The sequence below is a fragment of the Cricetulus griseus genome (genome assembly GCF_003668045.3).
Source record: "Cricetulus griseus strain 17A/GY chromosome 1 unlocalized genomic scaffold, alternate assembly CriGri-PICRH-1.0 chr1_1, whole genome shotgun sequence".
NCBI lineage: Eukaryota > Metazoa > Chordata > Mammalia > Rodentia > Cricetidae > Cricetulus > Cricetulus griseus.
The window spans coordinates 1,369,890-1,387,309 of record NW_023276807.1 but is presented as its reverse complement, the minus strand read 5'-3'; the positions used below and the strand labels follow the sequence as shown (position 1 = coordinate 1,387,309).

The window sequence follows — 17,420 nt, the reverse complement described above, 5'->3', positions numbered from 1 at the left end:
CTGCTTCCCAAGTATGGGGAGACAGGCATGTGTCATCATGCCCCGTTTGAGTAGCTGCCATTTAGATTGTGGCAAAGTCTAATTTGTCTTATCATTTTGGTGCACATACATATAGGTAAATAACCACTCACTAGATAATAAATAAATAAGTAAGCCAAAAACCACCAACCCAAGAGCAGGACAATTTGCTCCTGTGTTTATCCTCTTAGAGTTTTATACAGTTTAAAATTTTGCTTTCATTCCTTTTTTTTTTTTCCCTTTGGAGACAGGTTTCTCTGTAGTCCTGGAACTCATTCTATAGACCAGGCTGGCCTCAAACCCAGAGATTTGCCTGCCTCTGCCTCCCAAGCACTAGGATGAGTGATGTGTCCAGTGGCTAAATTCAGTTTTTAAAAGATTTACTATTTTTTTTTACTTATGTGTATACATGTGTGTGCCTCTGTGAAGTGACATGTGTCTTATGTATGAAGATGCCCTTGGAGGCCAGAAGAAAGCCCCAGATCCTTTGGAATTGGAGTTACAGGGGCATTGGTGAGCTGACTGATGCTGGTGGCAGGTACCAAAACTGGGTCCTCTGTAAGAACAGTAAGTTATCTTAACTACTGAGCCATTGCTCCAAATTATAAATGTTTTTGAAAAACAGAATCTCACTGCATAGTCCTGGCCTGGTGCTCCCTATGTAGTCTAGGGTGGTCTTGAACTCTCTAATCTCCCTGACTTTACCTCCCAAGTGATAGGATTATAGGCAGGTGCCAGGAGGCCTTGCTGGAATTTTGTTGTTGATGTTTGTTTGTTTGTTGTTGTCTGTTTTGTTTTAGACAAGGTCTTGGGTAACCTAGGCTTTGTAGCCCAGGATGGCTTCCTTGAACTCCTGATTCTACCTTTCTGTCCTGAGCGCTGGGATTAAGTTTATATACTTCCAAAAAAAAAGGTTTCATTTTATTATTTTAAAAATTGTATGTGTGCGTCTCAGTGTGGACATGTGCGTAAGTTCAGGCGCTTGAGTTGTGATCACCCTGTAGCTGGAGTTACAGCTGCCCTATATAATTATGAGCTATGAGTTATAGTTATGAGCTGCGCTGTGTGGGTGCTGGGAACTGAACTTGGGCCCCCTTCCAAAGCTGTACATATTACTAACTTCTGAGCCTTCTCTTCAGCCCCGGTTTACATCCTTTTCATCATGCTACACTTTCAGAATGATTTTTTTCTTAGGCACTTAGGCATAGAGAGAGTTCAGTGTGTACCATTTTGTCTTCTTGTGTCTTACTTATCATTTTGCTTGTAACTATGTGTGTAAAGGAGATGGGGGTGGGAACAGAGATGAAGTCTATGGTAGTAGCTTTTAAAAGTTCCTACTCCCTCTGTCTTTCTCATGAAGCTCCCCACAGATCCATTCAGTTACCCATAGGTTGAATAACTGAGCTGTAATGAAGCAACATTCCAGCAGCCTCCATCTTCACCACCACCGCCATGTGGCCACAGGCTGCCCCAGATGTCTTCATGAGCTGCCCTGATTGACATGGAGATGGAGGCTCCTTGTCTGGTCCCAGTGTAGAGTGTCTGGTTGAGTGTAGTGCTGTTTAATCTGTGACTTCTTCCTAAAAAGCCCTCATTTGGGGATTATCAATATGTCCTATAACGATCTATTGTCGGATTCTTATGTCTATGGTTGGGTTTTCTTGACCTTTCCCTGGAATCTCCAGCAGTACAGGCCATCTCCAATGGCAAAGACCAGATGCAGCTTATCTAAGATCACCTGAGCTGGAAAGCCTGGAGACAGTGGGGCACATGGAAGGCTTAGGAGTTCAGAGATCACTTTTCCTAGGAGAACCCTAAACACATGCTCCCCAAGCCACTTTGGACCTCAATATTTCCTTCTGAACCACAAGCTAAAATGAAAGGAAAGTTATATGCCTAACTCAGAAGACAAGGCAGGCAGGTGATGGTCTGAGTAGGTGCTCCCAAAATGATGTTTTCTATGAGAACTTCTTATGGTTGGGTTGAGGGATAAAGTTCCATGATAAAGCATAATGATTAGTGTGTTTGAGGCCATGGGTTCAATCCCCAGTGTGGTGGTTTGAATCAGAATGGCTCCCATAGACTCACATGTTTGAATACTTGGTCACCACTTGGTAGAACTGTTTAGGAAGGATTAGGAGGTGTGGCCTTGTCAGAGAAGGTGTGTCACTGAGGGCGGGTTTTGAGGTGTCAAAGGCCCACACAATCCCCAGTTAGCTCTCTCTCTTTCTGCCCTGTGCTTGTGTCTCAGGATGTAAACACCCAGTTACTGCTTCAACGCCATGGCTGTCTGCCTGAAGCCATGTTCCCCACCATGATGGTCATGGACTAAAGTTCTGTAACTGTGAGTCTCAAATTAAATGTGTTCTTACTTGCCTTGACCATGGTGTCTTATCACAGCAATAAGCAAGTAAATAAAACTCCAACATCAAAAGATCACAAAAACCAACACATTATTGCTATACCATTATCATTGTTATTATTATTATATTTTTCAAGACAGGGTTTCTCTGTGTAACCCTGACTATCCTGGAAATCACTCAGTAGACCAGACTGACCTCAAACTCAGAGATCTGCTTGCATCTGCCTCCCAAGTGCTAGAACTAAAGGCGTGGGTCATCTTTGCCCAGCTTCAAATACAGTATTTTTTAACACTGTTTTAAAAATATTGACATCTGTAAAGATGTCAAAGGAAAGCAAGAGCCCAGGATCCTTGTGAAAGAACACTTGCTCTACAGCCAGACCCAGTACTGCTCAAACCCAGAACTGGCTTTCCCATGGTGGACCCCAGTGACATCCTCTTTAGAGTCATTTCCCAATAGTATCACCCCCTTACAGATCACAAAGATCAAGTGACTTGTTCTAGTTTATCTGCTACAAAATGTCTGAGTCAGGGTCTGAACCTAGATCTCATCAATTCTCCATCGTGTGGCCCTAGCCACAAAGGGCAAGACCTCCTCCAAGACCTCAAGCCTTTAATAGGCCCTGGGTGCAAGTCTCAGCACAAAAGATTTTTGTCTGTAATACTTCCCTAAGGTAGGTAGTAGGCATACTAACAACCTGTGTTTCTCCTTTCTTCTCACAAGGCTGAAGCTGGGAGAACCTAGTGTTCCCTGAGCCCAGGGAGAGTAGGTAGCTGAAGACTCTGACACTATACACAGGAGGGACCCAGTAGCACCCCACAGGGCTGGAGAGACAGAGAACAAGCAGATACAATGACATCTAGGACTGCCAAGATTTCAACATGGTCATTGTGAAAGATGGGGGTGGGGGAGGCAGAGGAGAGCCTTGAAGGAGCTGTGCTTTTCTCTAGGGTTTAAAGGAAAGGCAGAGGAAAGGGCCACATCCCTGGCAGAGGCAACTACAAAGATCAGAGCCTGGGAGTAAGCTGGGTTTTAGAAGAAGGCATCTTGGTCATGCTGGTTCTCGGGAACCAGTCCTTCCTCCATTTTACCAGCTTCAGAAAGGAAGGGCTATGGAATCATCCCACTCAGGCCTGGAGATACCAAGGCAGGGGAGGGGCTGACCATGCTTTTCCTTGTTCCTGCTTAGGGACCAGGAACGCAGAAGTGCAAGCAATGGCAGTCTCAGTTTCTTGAACAGTGCTGGTCAGCTAAGAGGGAGTGCTGGGCTGTACCCTCAGGGTCAGCCTTTGTCCAAAGAGATGGCCATTCTCCATGTGTAAGGTATTGCCCAGGCAAGTCTACAACTCACTAGATAGCCCAGACTCACCTCAAACTCACTACGTAGATCAGACTGGCTTTGAATTCATGGCAATCCTCCTGACTTTGCCTAACAAGTAGGGATTACAGGTGTACACTGACTGCCACAACTGGCTTCTAACCCAGGTTCATTCATTTTGGGGAATAAGCCCTGCAGGTTCTATAAAAGAGATAGGGGTCCCCTTGGCTACCCCAAAGGTCAGGCCTTGGATGGAATCCCTGAGGAAAACACGTATTTTTGGTCTGTTCCTTCAACTCAGTGGAGGGATCTGGTTTTCCTTTGTGGTTTGTGGGAGAGGTGGAGATCAAATCTAGGGCCTTTTACATGCTGGGCAAGCACTCCATGCTGAGCTCCATGGCCAGCCTAAGGGATCTGTTTTAACTAAGCCCTCCAAAAAGATGCGAAATAAAGAACCACTTTGCAGTCCTGGGCCCACAAAGCCTGTCTTCGATCAGGAAGAGGAACAAAGAAAGCAATAACTCTCCAAAAGCCAGTTGGTGTGGGTGGACCCTGGAGTCAGGGAGAAGTGAGAAAGGCCTTGGCCTCCTTGGCCTGACTCCAGCATTTCTGATAAGGAACTCAAATACAGCCCATTGTCTGATTGGGCCTCTTCTCTGGTCGTCCCTCTGCCATTGTGTGTGTTGGAGATTCTGCTCCTGCCTAGACCACATCTCCTGAGCTTAGGTTCCTTGTTTAGGGAGAGTTTTGAGCTCAATTGTCCTTTCCAAACTTCTCAAACCTCTTTATACCCAGAGGTAGTCATACTCCTGACCCTGCACCAGATCAACCCAGACTTTCCTCGTAGTTCGGGGCCTTAGGCTCAGAGGACTGTGACCGGGCCTTCTTGTCTGGAGAGCCAGGTAACCCTTACAGAGATGCTGCCTTCCAAGGAAGTCTGACTCATCCCTCACTTTCGGGTGCTTTCCAACAGGTTCCCCTAGCAACTCCAGCAAGCAGAGCTGAGGGAGCCAGGGATCTTGGCCCCGATGGCACAGTCCACATACCTGTTACCAGGTTTGGCAGGTAGTCCAGGAAGGGGTCAGGGAACACACAAGTGACCCCTAGAATCTGATGAAACTTGTTTTCACCAGCACCACCCACCCTGTCCTTTTTAATTCATGGTACTGAAGAGACTCAAGTGTTTTAACAAACATGTTTATTAGAAAAGTAAAAATATTGCATAGGTCTTAATACTTGAACATCAAGTGTATTCATGAACCGTGAGTATCTTCATGTAAACAGTTCTAGATGGAAGACCCAGGTGGCCACTCCTCTGGGGGAGGGGTTCCAGCCCCCCACCCCACCCCCTTCAGACCCATCCCCTCACAGTTCAATCCTCCAGTCCATGGCAGGGGATGGGCTGGACAAAGCTCCCAGGTGTTACTTTTTTCAAGTGTCAAAGATCCCAAATGATCCTAACACCCACCCCGTCCTACTCTTACATTCATGCGGCTGTAAGATAGCTGCCTCGAACAGGTCAGTAGTGAAGCTCCCATCCCCCAAAACACAAAAGATACAAAACAAACGACAAACACACTTGGTCCTTTCAGACCATGAGATACACGATCTATCTCCAAGACCTACCCCCCTCCTCCCCTCAGCACACACCCCTGGCAGACGCCAGCGCAGACCAGCTGCCCTTTTGGCTCTGTCACACTACTGTTGTTGTAACTGTCAGTAATAATAATAATAATATAAAAGGTACATGCTACATACACATCCAGCCAGAAGCCTGTGTGGCCCCTAAGCCTTTGTTTCATGCTACAGTACTAAGAGCATGTGCCCCAACAGGGAGCCACCTGCACACAACCTAGCGACCTTCCTTGACACTTCCTTCTCCAACGGGCCCTGCGCCCCTCCGGTGGCTATTGTCAGCTTTCTAACGCAGGCATCAGTCCTTCAGTCCTTGCCTGCTCGTCTCCACCACAAAACTTTCCTGTCTGCACTTTGGGGGCAATGCGAGCCCCCTCGCCCCCAGGACGAAGTTCAACACTCTTCAATGAGCAGCTGTTCGGAGCTGTAGAGTTTCTTCTTGATGACTCTGAAGCCGGTGCTCAGCGTCAGGGACTGGCTGTAGCCAGGGACCAAGGAAGAGTTAGCGGAACTCAACAGCCCCTGGATTTTGGGCCAGAGGCGAGAGTCCAGGCGCAGCACCAGGGTCAGCTGAAAGGTGGGCACCAGGCTGGGGTCGAGGGCCAGCTGAGCCACGCTATGGCAGCTCTTGCCTTGCTCCACACAGACGTCCAGCAGTGCCCCCCGCAGGCCGCACGGCTCGCTGTAAGCCAGGCGCAGGAGTTCCTTGCCCACCTGGCTCACCAGCTGGCTTGGCATTAGCAGGCGCGCGGGGCGCCGCGAGCCCAATCGCGCCTGGGACAGGCTCTCCTGCAGCAGCTGCATCAGGTTGGCACACAGATGCTCATCCTCCGGGTCACTGAGCAGCTCAAAGTCGGGCAGGGACACCCCATCCAGGTATGAGGAGTCTGGAAGAGAGAACACAAGGAACGGTGTTAGAGCGGCTTCCACAGCAGCTGTACCGGCGGGGGAGGTGCAGTTCTGCTAAGAAAACAGCGTTCTTTCCCAATCCGTGCCTCAGTTTCTCCGCCCTACACTCGTGCTTTCTAACCTCGGAGTAATTTGGTTCTCGTGCTGGGATGGAAAGCCAAGGTGGCTTTGATCTGGTACAGTTCGGTTTGTCCCCACCTCCCGGGCCCCTGGAGTTGTGTACGGCACCCGCTCACTGCTCACCTTCCTCCGGTCCGAAGCCACTGTTGCTGCTGTCCAGGGACTCACAGTCCGAGCTCTCCAGGCTCGCGCAGCGGTCAAGGCCCTCTTCTCGGGCCGCAGACCCCCAGGCGGAGCGCGGCGGCCGATCAGTGGCTGGAGTTCCGGACGAGGACGAAGAGGAGGAGGAGGAGGAGGACGAGAAACGATCCCAAAGGCTAGGCATGGCGAGGTCAGACGCCAGGACGCTGGCTGCTGAGGTTCGGGTGAGGAAGCGAAGAAGACGCTGAAAGAGAAGAGGGACAAGGATCCCGTGTCAGTGTCGGCGCTGCACAGGACAGAGGGCGCTGGGGCCCCAACAGCCGAGGTCGCCCCGCGACGAGATGTGCACACCCGGGAGGGACACTCACCAGCTGGCGCGGTCAGTGAGGACTGTGGACAAGCGCGCCCTGCCTCTCGAAGGGTGAGCGAACTGGTGCCAACCCCCGATCACTGCCCAGGCCTGTCGCTCCGAACCCTCTCGCACCTCCCCCTGCCCGCCGCGATCCCTAGCACCAGCGCGCAGCAGCCTATAAGGGCTCTCGCGGCGAGGCCGCGCCCCCGTCAAGCCAGAGTCCAATGGAGACCCGGGAGTGTGGCCCACCGCAGCCAATGGGCTCCGGGAGCACGTTCGCAACGTTCTCTCCTGCCTGGTGACAGCGGCTTGGCCCCGCCCCCACGGAGCCCCAGAACGCTCCCGGCCGAACCTCCCCCCGCCCCCACTTAGCCGCGGCCACACCCCCTTTCTGGAAGGGAATGGAGGCGGCTTTCAGCAGCTGCCAAGGTCCCTGAGGGCGCTCGCGGCAGGGGAGGATCAAGGAAAGACTTGTTTATTATAGGGTCGCGTTGCTGGGGGAGGGGACAGCCCGCGGCTGCACTGGGACGAAGTGTTAGGGGACCTGGAGTGGCGATGAACAGGGGAGACAGGTACCCCCAGTGTCTGGGAGCCCCAGGGCCAAGGGCAGTACCGGGCACGCAAGTGGATCCCTGTGGGACCGTGGCGGGGCGGCGGACGTTACCCCGCTGTCCCACGAGCATCAATACCGCGCTGTCTCTGCTGGCAACAAGCGATGTACATTTGGTAATAGGTCCAAAGACAAGGCAACTCGGGGTTTGGCGCCCGCCCCCCCCCCGTACCCCATCAGTCTTCCTGTTACTCTACAGCTCCGGGGATGGGTTTATGAGGACAACAGTGCGAGGTTGTAGCCAAGCAGGGGGTTTGGGTAGGGCTTAGAGTTCACGGACTCGGATTCACAGCGCCCGGTCCTCGGCTAGGGGGAACAAGGACTCACATCAAACCGACACAATGACCCACCCGCAGGACTTAGGGACAGAACACTGCGGGGCCAGTGCCTCTCCAGCCCGCTGCCGCAGAGCCCCTGGCGTCCTCCGGGTCCTAGAATCCCTCTTACGCTTTGTGTTAAAAAAAGACTCAGTTCAATGGAACCCAGGACCGAGATCTTTGGAAAAGCCCGAGTGCAATAGCCATCAAGGGTTTCATCATTCAGTCGAGGCAAGAGGAAATCTGGCCTGGCAGCGATGCTCGAGGGCTAATGATTGCATAGGGTGGGGAGGAGATTCAGAGGGACTAGACTTTTTTTTTTTTCTTTCCTCCTTTATCAGTGTAGGACACCGGGACCCTGATGGAAGAAAAACCAAACTTACATCAGACACTCAGGCCCGGCGGGCAGGAACCAAACCAGATCAGAAAGGCAGGCAAGTATCGAATTGCTACAGGGCAGGTTTGCATGTGACACATGACACTGGCCAGGGAAGTCAGGCCACTGTCCTTTCCAGCCCCACCTCCCACTCCCCAATTTTATTTTTTTGACAGTCTCATCGGTTGATAGGCCTGGAACTTACTATGTAGACCAGGTTAGCTTTGAACTGACAAAGATTCATCTGCCTTTGCCTCCCAAGTCCTGGAATTAAAGGCATGAAATATGAAGCTTAGCTCATCCTAACACCGATATTTTAAAAATTAAAATTAAAAGCCTGACTTTTAGAACAGCCGGGTCTTATAACTGCAAAAGGACCAAAATCATTTTACAGGTGGGAGAACACCTTCTTAGAACACATTTATGGACAGCACCCCCTCCCCCATTAGGAGACACAGTTAAAAACAGCTGCAGAATTAAGGACTGTGTTTGCCTCCGGGGCTCCCAGGCCTAATCGCTATCTTTCCTTCCTGGCATTTAGATCTGCCACTAGCTAGGAGACATCGGACGGGGTGGTGAGATGAAATGCTTCTGCAGAAAAGGTGACATCATCTTGTAATGCCTTTCACGTTGCGGGGCCTGTGTGAGTGAACCTTCCCGCTAACAGGGAGAAAGGAGAAATAAATCAATTGACCAGCAGGGCCCTCATTCTTCCTCCTAGGCTGAGCCCATTGCAGATAGACTATAAATGCTTTTTTTTTTTTAACTATTTTTTTCCATACTGGGGATGAACCCAGTACTTGCTTCAGACATGCTAGGCACAGCTCTGCCACTAGGTCACATCTCCACCTCCCTTGCCCCTCTGCTCCCTCTTCTCTTCTTTTACGTTTTTTGATAGAAAAAAAAAAAAAAAAGCACTTCAGAAAAATAAGACATATTGCCCCCCCAATAGTTTTTCTTTGAAGTGAATGTTAAAAAACAAAAGAATCCCTGACCCTAGAATTCATCCACTCAGTCAAAAGACACCATCTTGGGCTATGTAAGCATTTTTTTTTTTTTCAATTTGGTGTCTCTATATTTTGAAGCAGAGTCTCATGTATCCAAGGCTGGTCTAGAACTTGATATGACCTCTTGAATTTCCCCAAGTGCTGGGATTACCGTCGTGCATCATGAAGCTTGGTTTGTGCTATACTGGGGATCAGATTGAACCCAGTGTTTTGTGTATACTAGGCAAGCACGCTAAAGAAACCACACACCCCAACCTCAATAAAACTGCTTCCCTCAAATGGGAAAGAGCTGTGTTCATAGGCACTGGATAACCCTGTTGGTTTTTTGTTGTTATTTCCTCCCCCCCCAAAAAGAACTCTATCCAGGGGCTAGGATATTGGTTGACAGTATAGAGTGGCAGCCCACCACACATGAAACCCGGGGTTCCATACCACAAATCACTCGTGGCACACGTGAGAGGTGGAAGCAGGAAGATCAGAAGTTCAAGTTCATACTAGACTACACAGTGAATTTAAGACCTTGGTTTTTTTTGTTGTTTTTTTGTTGTTGTTGTTGTTTTTGAGACAGGTTTCTTTGTGTAGCCCAGGCTGTCCTGGAACTAGCTCTATAGACCAGACTGGCCTTGAACTCACAGAGATCTGGCCTGCCTCTGCCTCCACAGGGCTAGGGTTAAATGCATGCACCACCCATGTTAGGTAGTTCACAAATACCCTTAACTCCAGAGCCAGGGAAATCTGATAATTTATACACGTATTTTAAAATAATAAAAGTACATTTTAATTTTTTTCCAAAAGTACATGTCTTTTTACATGTATTTACTCACTGGGGTGTGTGTGTGTGTGTGTGTGTGTGTGTAGGTCAGAGTACAACCTGTGGGAATCAGTTCTCTTCTTCCTACACTGTGTGTTCCAGAGACCCAGTTCGATGGCTTGGCAGCAAGCATTTTTGCTCACCTAGCCATCTCAAAAGCCCCAAGAAATTCATTCTTGTTGGTTTTTTTTTTTTGGGGGGGGGACATTGTTCAGCATTTGTTTTTTTGTTTTACACCAGGGTTGAACCCAAGGCTTGACTCATATTGGGCAAGTGCTCTTGCATTGAACCATAATACCAGTCATAAGTCTCACTTTTTACAAAGTGATGAAAAAGGACTAGGAACCTAGCCCTGGTGATGTTTCTCGTGAAAGACCCCCCCGAAGAGGTACTTTCGTAGAAGGAGACCCGCACCCAGGAATCAGCGATGCCACGAACTTGGATGCAAAAGCAAGAGGCTTTATTGGAGACGCGGGTACCCGGGGCGACTTAGCTTCTGTGTGGCTAAGCGCCCCGAGCCAAGGGAAAGGGGTCCTTATATAGGGAAAAAGGCGCAAGCTAGGAGCAGGGATTCTATTGGATAATTCTAATGAGGCATTATACAGAGCTATTCCCATTGGTCAATGTATATGAGGCGCTATACAGGGTTATTCAAATGAGGCAAAGTACAGAGTTATTCAAATGAGGTGAAACATAGAGTCTTTCAAATGAGGCGAAATACAGAATCATTTCCATTGGATGGTTCAAATGAGACACAGAGCCATTCCAGATCAGCATATTCTCAAGGTCTGGTGTCTGGTACAACAGACTCAATTCCCCCTCCCTCCGCGTCCAGATGGCTGACCTTGGGGGCGGAGACCTTGGGACAGAGTGTTTCTCATCGGGCGGGGCTCAGGGGCAGGGCTCCAGGCCGGCTCACTTGGTGTTCGTTCTCGTGCCGGCCCACCTGGTGCTCGTTGCTCGGCCCCAGCCTACCTGGTGCTCGTTCTCGGGCCTGCCCATCTGGTGCTCGTTGCTCGGCCCCAGCCCCGAGGCGCGGTGCCAGGCGGGGCGGGCCGGGGGCGCGAGCCCTGCCGGGGTGAAGGCTTGGGAGGCCCCGGCAGCTTCGGGGCAGGGGGCTCAGGGGCATTCCGAGCGGGTCTTTCACTCGATCTAGGAGAGGGCAGATAAACAGACTCCTCTACAAGGAGGCCTGACAGAGGCCTGGAGTGGACACCTACTTGATATGACAGGGGACAGAACCCATTACTACCTAAGAGAACATTTGAATTTAGAATGGGGAGTTTCTGGGAACTGGGGTGACCTCTTCACCTCTGTCTGCTAGCTTCTGAATCATGACCCATCAGAGACCATAGCCACCCCTCCCTCCCCCCAGTGCCCTAGCTGTGGCGAGATGGGCTTGCCTGGGCATGCTTCCCCTGCACCCCCAGCCCAACCCTTAGGTTTCTCTTCCCTTTCAGTTTCCCACCTAAAGCTTGAGGACAGTGTTCTTCCCATCTTAATACTGTGTTAGGCCCACAGAAGTGTCCCAGGAAGTTCCCTGGGACTGAATGAATGTTTGGATGGATCAGCGGACAGCTAGATGAAACAAAAAAATGTCCTTCCCAGAATTACACCAGTGTATATAACTGGAATCCCAGGATTGAGCTGGGTGTGCAGAGGGGGCTCTTTAGAGGACTTCAATGCTACCTTTCTAGCCCCTTTGCAACTCAAGCTGGGCACAAAGCAGAATATTCTCCTTTCTCAGGTGGGGGATGGGAGCATCACTCAAGGACGGCCCAGTTCTTCCAGCTGGAGCAGCATCCCTAGGCAACAGGCAGCCAATCACCCGAATGCATAGAGCTGATCTAGGGACTCTGGAAAAGCAGCGTTTTCCCTTTAAGTACCTCAAAATACTTGACAGTATTTTATCTCTTTCTTTATGTTGGAGCTGGGAATGGATCCCACGGCCTCGAATATGCTAGGCAGGCATTCTTACCACTAACATACACCTCCAAAAAAAAAAAAAAAGCGTTTTTAAAAATCGAGACGAGTCTTATCTAAAATTAATCGTTTCAAGGTGAACAAATAGTACATTCAAAATGTTGTGCAACTACCTCCTCCACTTGTTTCCAAACATCCCTATGGCTCCAAAGGAGACAGGTACCAATCCGTCACTATCTGCAAAACAACACCTCCAAAGCTTATGATCTCTGTCAGGTGAAGGGCAAGAAGGGGACCTCTTTGTTCGGCTACAGAAATGCCATTCCCATCCGAGGAGTCGTCCTTTGCATGTGTCATTAAGGAGTCCTGCTCCAGGAGACAATTCTCATATGCACAGTGTGCAACGTGGCCCTAGTGGAGAGGTGGCTAACTTCCAATTGGGAGTGGGTTAGTGTCACATCTTGGGGGAAGTCTGGCGTTGGCAATCAGGCCCCACACCCCAGTCTCTGTGGCCAGAGCCATGACCATGTAGAATGGATGCCTCACCCTCGGTTGCACTCTGTTCCCGTGGGACCCACCAGAACCTGCAATTTAAAGGCCATGAGCTCTCACTCCTGGCCACCTGCCCCTCCCTCTTGAGGCGGTGCCGGTCCTGAGCACCAGTTCCCAGGGCCTCAGTCTGGCAAGTCGCCCCAGTCGGGTTTGGGAAGTTAAACCAGATCTTGGGGTGGGGGTGTGAGTCTGGGAACCCCAGAATTTGACATGAAAATCCATGAAGACCAGCTGGGTTGTTTCTACTCCTGTGCTGGTAGTGGCTTCCTCAACCCTCTGGAAATTTAAGGGATATTCTAAGTGGAGGTGACTAGAGAACAGAGTGCATCCTGGCGAGGGAGAGGGTGGAGTGGTAACAGGAGGCGGAGACAATAAGCCTGCAAATGTGTTCCCAAAGACTTCTCTGGCTCGTTTACTTAAAACAACAACAAACAGCTTGGTCAGAATAGCAAGATTGTAGATGCACCTGGCCCACTGGAGAGTTGTGAAAAGCTGTTGACAGCTCACAACACAAGACTTCAAGTAGGATTTTGATTGTTCTAAGGGAGTGTTAAAAACCCAGTGGGAGGCTTTTTGCAAATGAAGCTGCTTTTTGAAATGGAAATACTGACAATACAATATAGCAGAGCTTTTGAAAGCAGCTTTTAAAATCTTATCTAGAAAGGACACCCCTAGGAAAAAGCGAAGTGCCCTTCTACACCCCGTGCCCAGAGAGCCCATTACCCTTCCATCCCCAAGGGGCTTTTGAATCTGATTAAATATTGGAATTAGGGACTGGGGATGTAACTCAGAAATACAGAATACGCTTAGCATGCACAAAGTTCTGGGCTCAATCCTAGCACCACACACACACACACAAAAATGACAACAAAAGGTGTGTGTGGGGGGTGGGGGACTTGTAACATATAGGTGCTCCTCTCTCCAAACTCTGTTTAGATGGGGTGGGTCCAGTTGGGGTCCTTTTGTACAAGCGATTCCAGGCAATTTTGTGCTCATCTCTCCATATCTGCTGACCTCTGGGGAAGAAGAGCAGAGAGGGCCTGGGATGGAGGCTAGGCTGGCTTCTCAGCTAATCCAAGCCTCTCTGTGGGGGCAGGGTGCTGTGCCAGGGGTGGGTGAGGGCATACAGCTGCAAAGACAAGGCCTACATGTGACAACAGTGAGCTCACAGATGGCCAATTCTGCTAGGGTCCTGAGTTTCACAAGATGTCATTTCCTCTGGGGACAGGGCAGAAGCAATGGGAACCCTACAAAGGGCTGGCTTGATAAACTGCCCCTGTTGAGGGCCAGAGAGATCTTGAGAGCTGGGAGGGTAGGTTTGGGATTCTGCTGGACTATTTATTCCAACAGAAGCAAAGACCCAGACAACAAGCAAGCCTGTCAGTCTTGGTGCAACACACCCATCTTTTCACTTCCCACCGAGCTGGAGAGGGACCCAGCTAGGCTTGGAACTCAGGACAGCGTCTCTGTTCTCCTTCATCCACCCATCCCAATGGCTCTCATTATCCAACTTTCTGCCAGCTTTGTAGAACCCCTCTCCCATCCTGGGTCTGAACACCAACAGATGAAGACAGAAAATTATAGAGTTGGGGAGGACTAGGCAGTCCCTTCCCTAGTTAGTCCCTAAAGAGGGGTTAAATAGCTCTCCCATTTTCCTGAAGCCAGTGGAGGGCCTGTGGAGTAATGGAATAGGAGTGCAACTACCTTGATTTCAAGACTGTTTGGCTGCTAAGGATGATGGGAGTTGTTTTGGGTATACCCCTGACACAGATCCCAAAAGACATGACTTTGTTAGAAGTGGTACAACATTGTGTTCTGTTATATAGTTGATCTATGTTAATATAAGTAATAAACTTTACTGACTATATTATTTAAGCCCTACTTAAATCGTGTGTTGTGTTGTGTGTGTGTGTGTGTGTGTGTGTGTGTGTAGAGATCAATGGACAGCTTTCTGGAGTTGGTTTTTTCCATCATGTGGCTCCCTAGAATCAAACTCAGGTCTCCAGGCTTGGTGGAAGGCACCTTTACCTACAAAGCTATTTCACTAGCCTGGTTTTTGCTTTATTTTTTCCCTCATGTAGTTCAAGCTGGCCTTGAACTCAAAGTGGGGAGCATGGACAGGGTGGCTTTCTTCCTCACACTGGAGAAGGTGAATGAAAAAAAATAAAGTCATCAGAGATGGGATCACATTGGCAGCCAGAATTAAGATCACCACCTGCCCAGACAGCAGAGCAAGCTCATTTTCTCCCTTTTCTTTTAGAAGATTAATTTTGTTTATTTTAAAAATCATGTGTATTGCTCGGCATTGATGGCACAGTCTTTAATCACAGCACTCTGGAGGCAGAAGCAGGCAAATCTTTGGGCTCCAGGTCAGCCTGGTCTACAGAGCAAGTTTTAAGATGGCTGGACCTACACAGAGAAAACCTGTTTAAAAAGGGGGGGAGGGGGTCATGTGTGTTATGTGTATTTGCAAACAGGTGAGCAATGATACCTGAGAAGTCTGGTAGCCAGCACCATTGTTGGATCCCCCAAAATGTGAGGGGGGGGAAGCTCATGGATGTTAGGACCTGAACTCAAGTCCCTGGAGGAAGAGTAAGTGCTCCTGACTGCTGACCAATCTCTCCAGAAACTCATTTTTTTAAGTTTGATTTTGGAGACATATCTTGCTGTTATTAGATGCCTAGCTAGTCTGGAGTTTGCTATTTAGATCAGGCTTGGCTCAAACTCTAGGTAATCCTCCTGCCTCTGCTTCCCAAGTACTGAGTTACAGGGTGTGTCACCAGGCCCAGGTCGAAATTCTGTCTTTATCTCCAATGGCTTTAGCAGCCAGTGGTGTTGTTTATATATCTGTAATTAAAATAATTAGTATGTGGCTGGAAGGATGGCTTGGTCAAGAGACTTCTTGGCCCACAAGCAGGATAACCTGGGTTCAACCTCCAGGCCTACGTAAAAAGACAGGCACAGTGGCATGAACTTGTCATCCCAGGGCTGGGGAGGTAAAGGCAGGTAGACCCCTGGGGCTCTGACCAGCCAGTCTAGACAAGCTCTAAATTAGTGAGACACCCCTTCCTAAAAAGACAAGGTGAACAGATTCTGAGGAATGACTCTAGAGGTTGAACACACACACACACACACACACACACACACACACACACACACACACACACACACATACTTGTATATCTTATGTAAGCAGAGTTTTGGTTTATCGTTGTCACTTTACAGGTAAGAAAATGGGATTTCAGCTAGGTTGGGTGACTTGCCAATGGAAGCACAGTCAGCAGATTGGAACCATGATTCAAGACAAGTCCTGGATGCTGGGCTCCAAATATGAAAAGACTGGGAGGGAGGGGCCTCACTGGGGGGCCAGAACAGCTGGAATGAGCACTTGTAGTCCCAACACACCTCTGGGCTTGGCCTTTGTGCTCTCTGATCAGATTTTTTCTTCTTCAGAATTCAGCAGGGTCCCGAAAATGCTGTTCTGACTAAAATGGTGAGAAAGGCAGGCTAAATCCCAAGAGGTTTCCCTTTGCCAGACACCCTTAGTCCCAGAAGTGATAGTGATTCTGTCACCACATCACTCCTTTTGGATCCACCTCTACCCTCCTTCCCACCCAAGGCTCTGATGTCCCCCTAAATATGGTAAGGGAGAAGCCGGGGGGGGGGGGTTGTCTTGTGTCTTCCCAGCTCTAGTTGTCCTATCTATAAACCATAAAGGGACAGACCTTGGCACAGAACCCCCAGGAACCAAAGTTGAATTTTGATTTAAAAAGCAATCTCAGGACTGGGGCTATAGCTCACTTAGGAGAGTGCACACCCAGCATGTAGGAAGCCCTGGGTTCAAGACTCAGCATTGCATAAAACAGGCAAGGTGGCACATGCCTATCATCTCAGCAACTGACAGATGGCAGAGGAGTTTAAGATTATTCTAGGCTGCGGAGTGAGTGCTAGCCTGAGCTACTGGAGACCCTGTCTCAAAAAAAGTAAAAAAAAAAAAAAAATGACAAACGCAGAGAAACACAAAAACTTATAGACATTGTTTAGCAAATTTCTCTCTCTCTCTCTCTCTCTCTCTTCTCTCTCTCTCTCTCTCTCTCTCTCTCTCTCTCTCTCTCTCTCTCTCTCTCTCTCTCTCACACACACACACACACACACACACACACCGAGTTTCTAACAAAAGTTTGCGGTGGCCAATCGGGGACAGACGTTGCGGGGGCGGGGGTGGGGTGCTGCTGGTTCCCTCTCCCCTCCTCCCACAGCTGAGATGCTCTCGAGGAGCTGGGCTACCGAGGTGACAGATGCGGAGCAGCTGACTTGGAGGGGGGGGCTCCTTCACCACCGACCCCCTGCAGAGGGGAAAGCGCGGACGTGACTCCGAAAACGTGCCTCTTGGGGGGAATCAAAGGGGGGGGAGTGGACGGAGAGGGGAAGAAGGGCGGGGCTTCCTAGGCTCCGCCCACCGCCTAGGCGGCCAGCTGCTAAGGTGCTGAGCTCAGCACTTTGGCTGCGGCTGGGGGTGGGGGCGGGCCACCACGGCCCTCACTTCTCTGGAGAGGGTCTGAGAAGGACCGAAAAGGAGGGAAAGGCCAAGGAGGCCCTCACAGCCCTGAGGCTGTTAGGGTGGGGTCGCGCTAACAAAGCGGGCTCTGTACGGGTAGGGGTGGGGTGGGGGTAGGGAGGCCTTGCATGCACAGAACCTAAAGGATGGTGGGGGTGGGATGGGGGTTTGTGTGAGTCATCACCCTAAACCCTCTTTTAGCCCCAATGACCTACTAAGTCAGCGAGGCCAACCTCTGTTCTCTGACCCAGGATTTACTTGGCGCTGGCGTGACGGTGGGGGATGGGGTGCAGGGAGTGAGCTGGGCCTGCAAGTCTACCATCACCTTACACCTCCCAGTAGTGCAGACAGGGACTTTAAAATCTTCAGGCGACCTTGAGAAGAGCAGCTGGGCAGAGCCAGCAAGCCAA

General features: G+C 49.9%; 1 protein-coding gene across 1 annotated transcript; it reads right to left on the bottom strand.

Moving 5' to 3' along the window:
* Nucleotides 1-4,880: 4,880 nt before the first annotated feature.
* On the bottom strand, nucleotides 4,881-7,030 carry Ddit4 (DNA damage inducible transcript 4). Its single transcript, XM_027388318.2, has 3 exons — nucleotides 6,873-7,030; nucleotides 6,487-6,748; nucleotides 4,881-6,221 (listed from the first exon to the last, which is right to left on the bottom strand). Exons 2-3 carry the CDS (start codon nucleotides 6,686-6,688, stop codon nucleotides 5,728-5,730), a joined length of 696 nt encoding a protein of 231 aa, XP_027244119.1. The 5' UTR covers nucleotides 6,689-6,748; nucleotides 6,873-7,030; the 3' UTR covers nucleotides 4,881-5,727.
* Between the last annotated feature and the right edge of the window lie 10,390 nt (nucleotides 7,031-17,420).

What these genes read in the sequence shown, in the direction of transcription:
- Ddit4 (XM_027388318.2), bottom strand. Translation starts at nt 6,688, where the DNA reads ATGCCTAGCCTTTGGGATCGTTTCTCGTCCTCCTCCTCCTCCTCCTCT. An exon ending in TGGCTTCGGACCGGAGGAAG is followed by an intron (nt 6,222 to 6,486) that starts GTGAGCAGTGAG and finishes TCTCTCTTCCAG; the next exon opens with ACTCCTCATACCTGGATGGG.